The sequence below is a fragment of the Euprymna scolopes genome, chromosome 17 (assembly GCF_053919585.1).
Source record: "Euprymna scolopes isolate OS-2025 chromosome 17, ASM5391958v1, whole genome shotgun sequence".
In the NCBI taxonomy this organism is placed as follows: domain Eukaryota; kingdom Metazoa; phylum Mollusca; class Cephalopoda; order Sepiida; family Sepiolidae; genus Euprymna; species Euprymna scolopes.
Window position 1 is genome coordinate 64,525,306 of NC_136498.1, and position 16,653 is coordinate 64,541,958.

Below are 16,653 nucleotides of genomic sequence, written 5' to 3' on the forward strand. Positions count from 1 at the left end.
GAGGGGGGGACCACGGAAAAAACGTCCGTCTTCTTCAAAGCTCAAATCAAATCTCACAGATCTAGCCAACCACGTCACACATACGTAATTTGGTCAGCTGACCTTTGGTTCTGGTAAACGTGTCTACCTCCACGTTTACTCACCTCTCTCTCTCTCTCTCTCTCTCTCTCTCTCTCTCTCCCTCTCTATTCTCCTATAGAGACACACAGAGAGAAAATAGAAAGAGTAAGAAAGCCAGAGAGGGGGGAGATGCTCGTTAACATTCCTCCACCCCTTTTTTATCAAAATGTATGGCAAGCCATACATTTTTAATAACTAACTAACTAAAAAAAATAATTATGTCCGAAGTACATCTTTATTTTTTCACTTTCCGGACTCACCCCTTTTCCAAGAAAGATCAGGCACCAGTACTCTTCTACTACACTATCAACCCTTCTACTGCTTCTCGAAAGTCTCTCCTCGACATTAACTTGCTTCCAAGTTAGACAAAGATACAGCTTTGCAGATATACATCTTGTCTAGGCGGTCGCGTTGTTGGATATTTTCCACTGACTCTGCTCTTTATTTGGACCACTTGACCAAACAAATGGAGACTCCATTTTCGATCACTTTTTCGAAATGGGGCCAGCATATCGCAATTACGACCAGAACGTCGGATGCTCCATGTTGGTGGTAGCTTTATCTCATGGGGACTCGAACCCCAGACCCTCAGATTAAAAGTCTGATGCTCTACCGACCCAACCATCCCACTCGCGTTCTCGACTTTCAGCATAGGCCTAAGTCCCAGTTTTTTTCTTTTCCTTTACTGTAATGCCCTGACGTCTTTCTCTGAGTGGTCCTATTACTGGAGCTTTGTTCTATTCTATCTACTACTTCGGGACTTCACAAAGCTCTTCTACTAACTTCCTTGGTTGGTCTAAGCCAAGATACGCCTTCACACTAATTCACTCGGAGCCTGTTTGAGTTCCTGGAACCCGACAAGATACGGAATCATCACTCCCTAACTAATGCGCCAAAGCTCACTTGCGCATCGATTTCTAACTAAGTAGCTTTCCCTTTGTGATTTTTCCGCATTCCCAGCAAGTCCCAAGATTCCAACCCAGATATCCCTCACACATTCCTCTAAAAAAAATAAAAAAATAATAAGGCTCTATCTTGTCCCTTACGTAATCTGCATCTTTCCCTTTCTTCTATCTCCCCGTGATTAGGCTTGGTACCGACTGTCCAGTCGCTCCGTACCCTGAGGAATTATCGCGACCTCGCACGCCAGACTTTTGTTGGACAAGACTTATTGCCGTTGCTTGGGCCTACGTGGCATCTTCCAACTCACTGGAACCACTAGTATTGTTTTAACAGGGTACTCATTACTCTAAAATAGTATTTCCCCTGCCAAATTTTCTAATTTGTGACAATACCGTGGCTTATAAAAAAAATAAAACAACAGAAAAAACTGCTTTCTACAGCCTAATCGCCTTGTAATTCTCATGAAAAAAATGCAACTACGCGCTAAACGTCCCTAAAATATAACTAAACCAACCAAATCTATTCCAAAATAATTTAATTTAATAATACCAATTAAATTCACCCAGCATGTTTTTTTTTTAATTTTGGTACCTTTAATTCACAATAGGGTAACATTTTATTTTCCTAAGTACTTGCATACATATTTCATTCATCTTCTCTTGAGCGATTCGTAACATAATGGCCACGTCAGCCATTGCTCCCCCTCTGCCCCTTACGCCATGTCAGAGGGCATTTCATTTGCTCTCTGAAGTTGATTACAACTAGATCCGCTCACGCTGGACAGAATACATTCCGTTTACTGCTATGTCAGAAAAAACTTCTTTTTTTTTTCCAAAGTCGGTAAGCGCAACCTGCCTTGAAGACACATAGCTTCACGGAAAACATCGGATTTCCACACATGAAGTACTCAAACTTGCTCCATGTTGATTCTACTCAAAATCAACAGAAATCACGATAAAAAAAATAAAATTCGAATCATTTCCCGAGAATAATGAAATTAATAACTACCCATGTAATTCAACACCTCTCCAAAATTCTAACATGCTTGCCACAGAAATTAAATTCCATTCACGCCCCACTTTTTTCTTTCATTTCTTCATATAGTTTATTTAACCCTATATTTATCCTTTTTTTTTACCTTACTTATGTGGTCAAAACGTCACTCATGTCGAATAGAACATTTATTCTACTTTTCGAAAATTGAAATTAATACCGACTGAACCTTTGACTCTTCCGAAACTTTTATTATTATTATTATTATTATTATTATTATTATTATTATTATTATGATTATTAATTAATTAATTTACACGTTCTTTCTTTTATTAATCATTCTTTCAATAGACCCCACAAGCAAAGATTTCACCTCACCATTCTGCGAAAAAAAAATACATGTCAAAGAACAAGAAAATTCTGCCAATACCGTTTGACAACACATCAATTACATAAAAATAATAAATTAAAAAATACAAAAATATCCTATAAGCAATCACAAAGTCCCATCTCACTAACAACAAAATTCCAAATAACAAAACACAGATTCGTGGATACTCCTTTTGACCACGTCATCAAAAAAAAATTCCTACGAAAAATTCGCACAATCAGCGAAAAAGAAAAAAAAATCATTTTACAGGACATGACCATTGTCTTTTCATCAACAGTACATATTGTTTTTCATTAAAAGTTACATTTAGTTCACAGTTTAAAAATGACACAAAATATTCATAACACATATTTTTGATTGACATGTTTATCTTTTTGGTTTTCTCACTGGCTGTTGTTAAAAATTTACAAAATAAGGCCATTCTTTGATTTTCCCTTCTAATTTTGATATTAAGTGATATTTTTCTTCGTTCATAACGAGCTAATTCCCAATACGATAAACATTTTTTTTAACTATTTTCTATATATAAAGTTTTACATCCGTGTGTCTGTATGTCTTCCTTTTCTTTCTTCGTGAAAAGGTTGTACGTGTGCATTGCTTTTCTTTTTTTTTCTTTTTTTTTTCTTAATTATTTTTCTAATTCGCCTAGTGTTTTAATGGACCCTACGTTGTGTGTGTGTTGATTTGTATTTTTTTCTACTGTTCTTTCTTTTTTTTTTTTTCTTTTTTTTTCAGACATTTTATTGTGTTTTTCTTGTCTTTTTTTCGTCCTTTGTTCCCCGTGGTAATCGAAGTTCTTCTTTTCTTGACACTAAATCTCCATGCTTCCACGTTGTATTTTCTTAAATACAGGTTCGATTATCGCATCGGTGATGCGACTGGTCGACGAGCACCAAAACGAATATGCTATATATTCGTTCTTCATTGAGGTTATCCTTGAGGGGTACCAAATTGAGCTTTCGTTACATTTGAATATGTTATATAGAGTTCTTCATTTAGGGGCACATTTTACGTTTTCTATATAACATAAGAAAGATTCCGTGTGCGTATGATTGTCTCTAATATAAATGGTTGTGTGTTTGATTATCATAAAGGGAATCGAGTGTGTGACATGTAATTTCTGAACCTACCTCTGTTTCTTCTCGCTGTTGGATCATCTGGGAATTTCTCATCCTGGAGGGAGACTTGATACCTGTTTGACAAAGATTTATCACTCCAAGACGATGAAATGGTTTTATAGTTTTTTATTTCACTTTCCCCAGAGGTCCTGCAGCAGGTGTAAAGTGAAATCTGCTTGTGTGGTTTTTCTTCACACACGTCAGCGTTCGTCTTCCCCCCTCCCCAGTTAAGAGGGGGAGACCACGGAAACGTCCGTCTTCTTCAAAGCTCAAATCAAATCTCACAGATCTAGCCAACCACGTCACACATACGTAATTTGGTCAGCTGACCTTTGGTTCTGGTAAACGTGTCTACCTCCACGTTTACTCACCTCTCTCTCTCTCTCTCTCTCTCTCTCTCTCTCCCTCTCTATTCTCCTATAGAGACACACAGAGAGAAAATAGAAAGAGTAAGAAAGCCAGAGAGGGGGGGGAGATGCTCGTTAACAATAGTAGTGATTCCAAAAGTTTAAAAAAAATGACCTGTATACCATCAGTTAAAACATATAGCTCTCTAGCCTTATCCGTTCGCGTATGACCTAAACCCATGGGATACGAAAACTGCAAAGTAAATAAATAACGTTGTTTTACCTATGACTTTTACTTAACGCATGCGCAGAAAGAGAAAGAGATAAGCCACGCTAAGATCAATGTTTTGCAATTTTGACACTTTAGCAGCTATTTCCTCGGCTAAAAACCAAATCGAAAGTATGTTACAGGTCCAAATATCATATATTTCAAATTCCAACTCTGTAGACCAAATATTCAGAGAGGAGTTTGTTAGAGAGTTTTCACACACATACCGACAAGTTCACTTATATATGTATATCTATATCTATCTCTCTCTCTCTCTCTCTCTCTCTCTCTCTCTATATATATATATATATATATATATATATATATATATATATATATATATACATATAGATATATTGGTGTGTTGGAACGTTTTCATCTTAAATTGTACACACTTATGCAGAATGTAGAAACTATGCATAATAGAATTCAACGTAATAAAAAATAAAACCAATCATTTCATAAGAAACCATAAAAACAAAGAAGTAATTAATAAACACTCGTTTTTCAAAGGAACTGGCAAAAAAGTTTACCTTCATGTATTCTGACTGAGTTCATTAAGAAGTTCGTTTCAATATTTTTTAAATTGAAAAATTAGGCTTTTAGTACCAATGGCAAAACGAAAAATAACTCGCTTTTATAGGTACAGTGATGATCATACTTATTGGCACGGTAAAATAAAAGTTAAATTTTGTCTAATAAATTCTAAAAAAGGGATTAAATTAAAGAAAATAACAAAGTATATTATGTATTTTTAACTGGCCTTTCCGATGCAGCAATCGGATTTTAGAAAAAATAAATAACAAAGGAACAACAAACATAATTGCAAAAAACCCTTGTTCAAAATTATTGGCACGGCTTTGTTTTTCTTTTAGTATCAGTATAATATCAATCAATTTCCGGTTTACGTGCTTTCTGAACTTTTTTATAGCCATATTATGCTTGTTTAACGCTAATTCAGTGAATAATTTTTTTCAGATAATTTTTAGATAGCGATTTATTTAAACTATTATAAGTGACTAAATTATAATTTTCAATCGCCATGGTTAAAACTAAGGAACACAGCGAAGACGTCAGGAAGCTTGTTGTAGCATGCCATACCAATGGGGAGGGCTATGATAAGATTTCAAAGAAGCTAAACCTTCCCAAATCCACTGTTAGAGCCATAATAAACAAGTTCAAATCGCAAGGCCACGTTATGAGTTTAGAGGGTAGAGGGAGAAAAAGGATTCTTTCCCCAAGAGATGAACGGAAAATTGTTCGACAAGTAAAACAAAACCCAAGGATCTCTGTTGGGGAGATTGTTGATGAACAGAGCACCTCTGGAGTGAATGTATCTCGACATACAGTTGGTAGAGTTTTGAAGAGAGCTGGTTTAAAAGCATGTCGTCCGAGAAAGACTCCCTTATTGAAGCCTATGCACCTGAAAGCAAGGCTAGCCTTTGCAAAACGTCATATTGATAAAGATGTTGCATTCTGGAAACGTGTTCTATGGACTGACGAAACGAAAATAGAGTTATTTGGCCATAATAAAGTGTCTTATATTTACAGAAAATCTGGCGAAGCTTTCCTGCCTAAGAACACCATACCCACAGTGAAGCACGGTGGAGGCAGTTTGATGTTTTGGGGATCCTTTGCTGCCTCTGGACCAGGGCGACTTGTTAAGGTCACAGGTAGCATGAAAAAGAAAGATTATGTTAAAATATTGGATGAAAACCTGAAAGACTCTGCTAAAGAGCTCTCACTTGGTCGTCGTTGGTGGTTCATGCAAGATAATGACCCAAAGCATTCGGCTAAACTGACTAAGAAATGGCTTGAGGACAATCATATTAATGTTTTGGAGTGGCCATCACAAAGCCCAGACCTTAATCCAATTGAAAATTTATGGAGAACATTAAAATTGAGGGTAATGCAAAGGAAGCCTAAGAATCTTATTCAATTGGAGGATTATTGTCAGGAAGAGTGGGCTAAAATTACTACTGAAGAGTACAACAACTTGGTTGTAAACTATGAAAAGCGACTGAGGAAGGTAATCAAGGCCAAAGGCTATACAATTGATTATTAAATAAATCGTGCCAATAATTTTGAACAAGGGTTTTTTGCAATTATGTTTGTTGTTCCTTTGTTATTTATTTTTTCTAAAATCCGATTGCTGCATCGGAAAGGCCAGTTAAAAATACATAATATACTTTGTTATTTTCTTTAATTTAATCCCTTTTTTAGAATTTATTAGACAAAATTTAACTTTTATTTTACCGTGCCAATAAATATGATCATCACTGTATATAGATAGATTCATTTATTTTTTGCGTTCAGCTCTACTGAGGTCATAGGTTGGTTACATCAGTTTGTGTGTGTGGATTTCGGAATTTTTTTTTTAACTATTATTTATCATCTTTTGTATTTCTTTTTTGCAGGCGGCACACATTCCAAGTAAGAATCGCCGGCGCCATATTGATTGGTTATTCCGTGGCGGGTAAGTTGGATGCGTGTATTAATTTATTACTCACCAGCATGGCTACTCGGTGTTGTCCGGGAGCATAAACAACAAAATGAAATTAAAGACGTGTGTGCAACTCACGTTTTTAAACTAGCTCCCTACTTAATTTCCTCTCCCTAGTTATCTTTATCCCCCTTAACATTTCTTTCTCTACCTCTTCCTCTTTTCGTCCTGTTGCTCCCCTCACTCTCATCTATACCTCTTACCAAATAAAATACTGTATGATTATCACTGTAACAGAACCGGACAATGCAAATGCTGAGCTGTGTGTGAAATGACGTCACGGTAAGGAAAAAAAAACTATCAAAAAGAACGCGTGCACATACAGAAGAGCACTTCGAGAGTACACTCGAAAGGATAGAGGTCAGAGAGAAAGGGGAACGATCACGTTTTATTTGGAAAAGTACCTGGAAATAAATGTCGACCTGTTCCACAAATCCCAAAACTTCATCATGAAAAGTCTCCAGAAAAAATACACGATTAAACCCAGAACTCCAACTTCCAATGTTGACTCCCACTACCATGCCTCCTCCAACATCAGGGGTTTATGTTCCAACCTTCCAGAGGTTGAATCCCAATTACAGGAGACGAAACCAGACCTATTATTCCTAAGCGAAACCGGCATTGGATCGACTATTTCCCTAGATGATTTTGTAATTAAAGGATACTCTAACTTAACATTCAAATCTGACCCCCAAGATCACCATAGACATGGAATATGTGCTTACATTAAAGATGGCTTTCCATGTGGTAAGGACATCTCCAGAAAGGACCCTAATTTAGCTTCTGGGTTGCACTTGTTTACACCACAGCATTTATATTCGTCCTCTATTGCCCTCACAACAGCAGAGTTATCTTTAAGAGCATATCTGAGAAAATTGACCACATCCTGTCTGCTCATCCTCCAGTCAACATTCATGTCTGTGGAGACTTCAATGTCCACAATGTGGATTGGCTAACCTACTCAAACAAGATAGATGATGAGGGGGGGGTAGTTCTGTCATGATTTCTCTATTGCTTATGACCTCACTCAGATTGTTCAAGAACCCACCCGTGAGCCTAATACTGACAGTCAGTATGCAAGTCTCTTAGACCTTTTCCTCACAACTTGCCCTGAGCTATGTTCATTTTCTGTTCTATCACCACTTGGATCTATTGACCACTCAGTTGTATCAATTAAGATAAAAACAAAATATAATAAGTCCTCAGACATACTTCTCCATCGTACTGTATATCGATACTCTATGGTTGACTGGGATAGTTTCTATATTTATATCCAATCTACCTCTGCATTCCATGTTTAAAAATAATGTGTCCTCTATAGTATCAGGCCTGACAGAATGGTTAATTATAAGTATAGACGCTTCATACCCTCCAAAATATTCCAGCAAAAACCTAACAGCCAGCCGTGATTCTCTCCAGAATGTGCGGCTGCCATTGCACACAGAAATCACTTTTTCCATTGCTTCCAACATAATAGATGTACTGAGACTAAAGCAACTGTCAGGACAGCCAGCAACCACTGTAAAAGAGTAATAAAGAACACAAGAGCGTTGTATGCTCAGTCCCTCAAGTCCAAAGTAGCTGAGCAGCGGCTTGGTTCCCACCAGTTTTGGTAAAAAGCAAATAGGGTCCTGAAAAGAAATGTGTGCTCTATCCCAACCATCATCAATAATCTCGGCAGCATCAGACAAAGCCAGACTCTTTGCCAAGAACTTTGCAGCTCATTCTACCCTATACAGCCAAGGCCGTCAACCCTCCCTATTTCCGCCTGTATCAGAAATAGCAAATTCTATTGATATAGAAGAATTATATTTCCGTGCAATCATATATAATGTAATACATGCTGAACAATAATTTAATTCCGACATTATGAATCTTTCAGAATTATCACTGTGTTAGGGAGACATGCCTACCTACGAATGAACCCATCCACACCTAATAAATATGTTTACCAACTCAGAGAGAGGGAAGATAGCCGCAAATGAGTGGCACACTAGTTGAGGTTTCAAGAAGCAGAAACTGGGCCATTTCAGTGGCCCTTTAGCTGCTGGACTGTGTTAAATGTTCTGGATAGCCCTAGAAGGTCCACCCACCCAGACCTTGCTCTCTGGTTTTCGGTGGGATCAAATTTGTCACTTGTTATCTGAAGCGCCCTCACCGGAGAATGCCGACGGGGCTATTCAGACTTATTTTTGCAGGACCAGAATGTTATTCCTTTAGGGGTGCTGACCTTCCGACCTTGTGTCACATACTTTCATGGTGGGAGAAAGGTAAATACTGAGATCTACAAGTGACTGACTGAGTGAGTCAGAGAAAGCTGAGATAAAGTGTAATGGAGCGTGTATGAGCGTATGGGAAAATATTAGCGGCAGCCGAAGAATAGATGGCTAGCGAAGATATTAGCAGCAGTAACGTTTGAGCATGTATGCAAATTAGCAAGTATATGCAGGCTTGCGTCAGAAGAAAAGGAAAAAAGGATAGCACGTGGTCGAGAAGAGAAGAAAAGTGTGCATCGGGAAAGATGGGTGTGTAAAATCAAAGATGAGAAATGGCTGGCGATGGCCAGCACAAGGTCGGGAGAAAGAAAAACGTGCACTGGATGAGATAGATGTGTAGACCTATGATGGCGGCAAGAGACTTTTAAGCTGGTGTCGAGACGGCAGGGTTTTGTTAATCTTATAGCAGACGAAATGAACAGAAAAATAAATAAGAAGTGGACATTGTTTGAGAAGTAATAGTAATAAAAACCTTTTGGTAAAAAAGAAATAAAACCGAGTCGGATTTGTTTATGTTTGTTTGCTTCTTTCTTTGTGATATTACAAAATTACTCAGCCGAGTTATTAATGTACGGCGTTTAACCAAGATTATACTGTTCGACTCGATATCTACGTCCGTGCTATTTTTTTTTATTTTTTTTTTTTTTTTTACTAACCATAACCCATTGTTTTTCAACAATGTATGTTCAAATGAAGAATGGCTTTCTCTTTCAGATACCATCGTTATGGCGATACATTACAAACAAATAGGCGAACCTTTCTATTTCCTTCATCACGCATCTGCTGCTTATGCATTTTTCTATGTATCGGTAAGTAATGTTTGCTCCTATTTTTTTCTTCATGCGTGTAGTGGGCGGGGCAAGTTATTTAATATTCACCAATCAGACGGATCTATCACGTACAATTATAACGAGGACTATGACAACAGAGTATTCTTTTCATTGGTTTGACTCTCGAGTATATATCCGACACGGTTAGACAGTTAATTAACAGAGAACCACATCAGTCTATATAAAAGCATTATAAGATATCAACGGATACACACTCGAGAGTCAAAACAATGAAAAGAATGTGCTGTTGGCATAGCCCTAATTATAACACACTACTTAATAAGTCCTGAGCCTACCTGATAAGACAACAACTTTCAGGTAAAATTCAACTTTACTCATCAGCATGTTCTCTTTCTAGGTAATGACTTTGTCTTTACATAAGCAGTAGTTTATTGCTACACAGCCATGAGCATGTTTCGGTCTACTAGTATTTACTAACTAGAGACCTCATCAGGCAACAACCCTTATTTTCGAAAACGCAATTCTAGTTGTTGCCTGATGAGGTCTCTAGTTAGTAAATACTAGTAGACCGAAACATGCTCATGACTGTGTAGCAAAACACTACTGCTTATGTAAAGACAAATGTAACCTGCTCTACTTCTGTATTGAGCACTCTTGTATGAACCTCGTTATATTTCACTGGTTACCCTACCTTTGGAAAATAGCAACCCCAAATCATATATATATATATATGTGTGTGTGTGTGTGTGTGTGTGTGTGTGTGTGTGTGTGTGTGTGTGTGTTTGCTTATTGTAGTAAATAATTGATAGGGCTATGACAACAAAATATTGTTATCATTGTTTTGACTCTTGGGCATATATCCGACACCGTTAGACACAGTTAATCAATCGAGAACCACATCACTATATAAAAACATATAAGATCTCAACAGATACACATTTAAGAGTAAAAGCAATGAAAAGAATATGCTGTTGTCCCAGCCCTAATAAAGATACACTGATTTATCTTTGGACTCAATATACGCCTCAGTTTCCTATGTCACTACCTTTTTTTTTTAGCCAAATCTCTTTCTCTGGAGCATTCTTTTGAGGTCTGCAAACAGCCAGTAGTTGCTGAGGTCATCGTCATCGTCTCCGTTCTGTACTTGAGATGCAATGGATACCCCTCCTGTAAGGATAGCTACACATGTAATTGCGATGCAAAGGTTGCACAATCTCCAACCAGATCTCTCCTCAATCGGCACTACTTGATTCCAGTGGCAAGAAGAAATCCAGGAGGAGTAGAAACAATGCTGAGATAAGCGGAGAGCACATACAGTACCTGGTATTCCCAAACAGTTACCCATTTTAATATTGACTAGGTTCAATGTCACTTAACTTCGGTGATCTAACGGTAACCGGTGTGTCAAACGTTATTATGCCGTATCAGTCACTGGGGTAGATCTGAAGAATAGGGTGGATATGGAATCAATGCAAAATGCAATTGCTGTATATGTAACAGAGCGCATATGAGCGCATGGGAAAATGTCAGCAAGAGCTGTAAGATAGCTGGCTTGCAAAGATATTAGTAGCAGTAGCCAAAAAAAAACACATATGCAAATTAGGAAGTGCGCGCGAGCTTGCGCGATAAGAAAAAGAAGAAAAAAGGACAGCATGTGGTGGAGAGAAACAAAGTCTGCGTCAAAAAAGATGGACGTGTAAAGTCGAAGGCTATTGCAAGCGTAAGTAGGAGCAGAAGGATAAACACCAGGTGAGATGGACATGTGGTCCTGCAGTGGCAGTGAGAGACTTTTAAGCTGGTTTTGAGACGGCAAGGTTTTGTTAATCTCACGGGAGACGAAATGAACAGTAAACAAACAAAAAAAAAAGAAGCATTGTTTGGAAAGTAATGGTAATAAAGGCCTTTTGCTAAAACAGAAAGAAAAACTGTTTGATTTATTTTTGTTTGTTTGGTTGTTCCTAAGATGTTGTGTATTTAGTCTTGCCATCGTTGCGATCGATTTGCGCCACATTGTATTATCTTGGTGAAAGAACCGTTCTTTATTTATGACCGTTAGGGGAGAGGACATTTCATCCTCGATACGCATCAATAATGGTAAGTAATATTCTCTGATTGATGATTTCAAAAGGTAATGGATGTGCCTTCTCAAATAAGAAGGCAGAAATTTCACCTGCTAAAATTTGTGTTCTTGTATAGATTGCCCGCTTTGGACGGCTTTCATTTGCTGCTGCACGCTCAGCTGACTGTTAGTTTGACTCCATTGTAGCAACAGCATCAGCGGCATTTCAGTGTTTGAGATTTTTAAAATGTTTGATTTATAAGATTATTGCTGATTGATTGTAGCAGTCAGCTCCATTTCTGGTTTGCCTAAACAGAGACAAGCTCTCAGGTTAGCTGACCACCTGACTGAATTTACAAAGGATTAAACCAATTAAAACAATGTCTGGGCCCCCAAAATCAACCGAGATTAGACCATTCTTGTAATGATCCGGTCCCTGTTGATTTTGCGGTGGGTGTAAAGTTTTATGCAGTTCTAGAAGGTCCCCACCCCCAGGCTTTGCTTTCTCTTTTTGAGAAGGGAATAATTTATTGCCAATCGGCTGAGGCGTCCTCACCGGGAAATGCCAACGGGACTACCCTGGCACTTTTTGCACGTCAGAGTGCCCCTTCTCTGGGGTGCTGACTTTTCAATCCCACTTTTCGACCCAGGTGTCACAGTTCTTGCAGTGGGAGAGAACAAAATACTATATATGTTTGTCTTATGTGTGTGTGCGTGTGTGTGTGTGTGTGTGTGTATATATATATATATATATATATATATATATATATATATATATATATATATATATATATATATATATATATATATATATATACGGGTGTCTATTTAACCGATGTATGTTTCTAGAATGAATCTCTTTTAACTTATGATTAGGGCGATGACAACATCATATTCTTTTCATTGTTTTGACTCTCGAGTATATATCCGAACCAGACGCAATTAATCAACCGAGAACCACATAACTCTACATAAAACCACATAAGATATCAATGGGAATCAAAACAAGGAAAAGAATATGCCGTTGTCATCGCCCTACTTATGAGTCTTAACGTTCTGATCCGTGATTCGTCAAGCGTATTCTCTATTATGTGTCTGTTTTCTTTCTCTCCTTAACATTCAAATTCTCTCCTATGCATTCAAATTATCAAATTCTCTCCTAAGCATTCAAATTCTCTCCTAGGCATTCAAATTATCAAATTCTCTCCTAAGCATTCAAATTCTCTCCTAGGCATTCAAATTATCAAATTCTCTCCTAAGCATTCAAATTCTCTCCTAGGCATTCAAATTATCAAATTCTCTCCTAAGCATTCAAATTCTCTCTTAGGCATTCAAATTATCAAATTCTCTCCTAAGCATTCAAATTCTCTCTTAAGCATTCAAGTTGTTTCCTAAGCATTCAAATCCTCTCTTAGTCATTCGAATTCTCTTTTAGGCATTGTGTGTGTACGTGTGTGAAATGTAATTTTGTTTTTAAGCAGACGCGGAAATTACTACGAAAGAAAAGAAAAAAAAAAACCTGCATAATTTTCTCGATAAAATTCGATCGCGTATCCTTATATTCGAAACTGGGTTAGTCGTACAAAACAGCCATTCTTTTCTTTTTTTCTCTCTTCTTTTGTTTTTTAATAGCGGTTACAAGAAATACATTTTTACAAAAGTGTATATACATTTGTATGCAGTACAAACGGCGTTTCACTCTCACGGGCATTCATTCTGTGAGAATTTTTGATAACCTGAGTGTGGGAGACGGAAGTTCTATGACATCACTGGCAGTCTACCGACGCCAGGACATTCCTGTAACACATACACACAAACATACGCAAGCATGCACACGTGCATGCGCGTGCACACACACACACACACACATACGCATGCGTGCGTAAAAATAGAGAGTGAGTGAGAGAAAAAAAAAAGAAAGAGAGAGAGAGTGTATATGAGAGAAAGAATACGTGTTATTTACTTCCTTCCCACCACTGGAAGATGTGACACAAGATTAAGGGGGCGAGGAAAAATCAAGCCAGCGCCCCTAAAGTAGGAGTACCTTTACCATTTAACAATTATCTGGGCAACCCTGTCGACATTCCTTGGTAGAAGCGCCTCAGACTGTAAGCAATAAACTTATTCACCCCGAAAGACAGGAGGCATCGGCCTAGAAAAGTGAACCTCATAAAACTGCACAGGGTGTTTTTGCTGTTCTACAGTCGATAGGGAAAAGGTATTTTCCCGGCGAATATAGAGTTGTTCTACAATCGTTTCTAAGACGATTTGAAATATTTTTTATACTTCTGATGATTTCAAAATATCACATCTCCAGCCCCTTAATCCACAGGCACTCTGCCCGCTATAATATAAATGTCTAACCAAAAACATCATTTACTAAGCCACAATGTTTACCAAAGAAAACTCGAATAACAAGAAATATTACAAAGAAATGACTTCCATGGATTTTAAAAGCATATATTACAACCACAAAAGTACATCCAAAAACAAATAAATAAATTTATATATCTATAAAAGTGAAAGTGTCTGTCCGTCTGTGTGTGTATGTGTGTGTGTGTGTGTATGCGTACATTTCCCTACACAATAACTCTGTCGATTTTCAGTCTACAAACTCGAAATTTGATATACAGGGTATGGAGATTTGGGAAAATCTTTGTAATCCGTTTTCGGCCAGAAATTTGGCTGTTAAGAGGTCAAAGTCCAACGATTTGACCTTTAAGAACTCTACCAAACTCCACCGACAATTTTGGGTCTAAACACTTGAAACTTTAGATATGTCTTGGACATGGATCTAACTTAACTTGATTTGAGACCAAAACAATAAATGTTAAGGGGCCATAATAGAGGTCAAAGTTTAAAAAAAAAATGACCTCTGCGGTCTCTTCCAAATTACTCAGACAATTTCTGGTCTAAAATTTGAAATTTTACATAAAGGGTATTCAGAGATAGGGCAAACTTTTTAATCGGTTTGGGTCGAAAATTTGAGCTACCAATATATAAATCTATGTATGTATGTATGATTGCATGTCTGCCTAAAACTTTCGACAGAGGCGACGGATTTTCACAAAATCAGTATCGTTTTAAGCTCGACCCTTCAGACGACAAATACCGAATAATTGGCTAAAAACATTAATTTCTTCACCCTCAACTGGGCACTTTTCTACAGGGAGGGGTCGCTTTTTTCACCGATATTTTCGAAAATCATCCACTCTTTTCGATTGTCTAGCCTTAATTTAAACGTACGTCACTTCCGGTTTGGCGGTGGTCGTAACAGCAAAGACATCACTTTTTTCCCCGTTCTTTTCCTGCCTTCCTACTACCACTTTTTTTTTTCAACACACCTCCAAACACTCGGGCAACGCCGGGCACCCATGCTAATAATAAAATAAAAACAACATTAGTGAATCACTACTAGGAATTCATGGAGAGTGTGCACTCACTAATAGTCGAGTGGAAAATAGTATGGCAAGCTAGCACATGTAGAAACTTAGACGACCCGTGCAAACTATGTTTTAATGAAAAATTCACTATCCTAAATTTTAAAGAACTCCATAATTTATTAAACTGCAGAAGGGAAATAACAAACGTATCCATGCACAAAATAAATTTTACCTTAGGATAACAACAAAAGATATAAATAAATAAATAATAGCAGCAATAACAGAAATAATAATTTTAATTATAATAATAATCAAAGAGCAAATAAACTCGTCTAAAATATAAGCGAAAAGCGTCCACATTAAACTTAGTCACTTCCCAACACAAAATAAAATGAAAACCATCCCGCTAAAAACAAACAAGGAAAGAGATCAATCAGAGGTTATATAAAAATCTACCTGATAAACGTGCGCCTATTGGCTAAGATATGTGTGAATAACAAATTATCTGATTGGCTGACTAGCGAATTCAGTACAACGGGAAAATATAAGAATACGAAAAAACATATCCCATACACAAGTTTGACGAATTCTCACGTTAGCGCGTAAAATTCTGTGTAGCTTAATTGGCGTATATATTTTCAAAATTTACTATCTAGCTCTGCTTACGTATTGTGTCCTGCCGAAGTAAATACCAAAATAGATACATGAAATAATATATATATATATATATATATATATATATATATATATATATATATATATATATATATATATATATATATATACATCCTTCTCTCGTTGGAATTTCTTAACCCATATATATTTGTGTGTGTGTGTGTGTGTGTGTGCATAAAACTGAGTATTTTTCTCGAGGAACTTATATTTGTTGGTAAATTTCTACCATTCAATGAAACACGCATAAGATGCAAGATACAAGCAATAAAACAATATGAATATGAAATAAATAAACACTTCTGTTGATTTGGGATGTTTAATATCGATATATATGCTCTGAAAGTGTAAATCCATTTTTATTGAGCTTGATTGTGGTAATTTAAGAAAAAAACTTTTATTGAATATATACATTATGAGTAAATATTTTTTACAAACATACGTACACACACACATGCATATATATATATATATATATATATATATATATATATATATATATATATATATATATATATATATGCATGTTTCATTTAACAGCAGAGATAATTCCTGTTTGTATCTCTTGCGATCCGTTTTTTCCATTTGGCGGGTCAATGCTCGAACGTACTGTTTGATTGTAAAAACATTGGCATAGCAAAATTGCGTTTAGTGAATACATTCATTAAACGCAATTGTTTAATTCATCGCTTGCCTGAAGACGACTCATGGCAGTCGAAAACTTTACGACTATGGCAAATTTCTTTTTACCCTGGAACAGAACATTCAAACATTGGCTTGCCAAATTGAAAAAAATTGGATGGCAGGAGAAACGAGCAGGAATTATCCC

The 16,653-nt window shown here is 36.9% G+C and overlaps 1 protein-coding gene across 1 annotated transcript in view; it reads left to right on the top strand.

Moving 5' to 3' along the window:
* LOC145296761 (TLC domain-containing protein 4-B-like) overlaps positions 1–16,653 on the top strand; it is a 147,275-nt gene that overhangs the window by 121,747 nt on the left and 8,875 nt on the right. The window contains exons 4-5 of the mRNA XM_080142812.1: positions 6,558–6,616; positions 9,634–9,728. Of these exons, the coding sequence (XP_079998938.1) occupies positions 6,558–6,616; positions 9,634–9,728 (154 nt within the window). The remainder of the gene's footprint in view (positions 1–6,557; positions 6,617–9,633; positions 9,729–16,653) is intronic.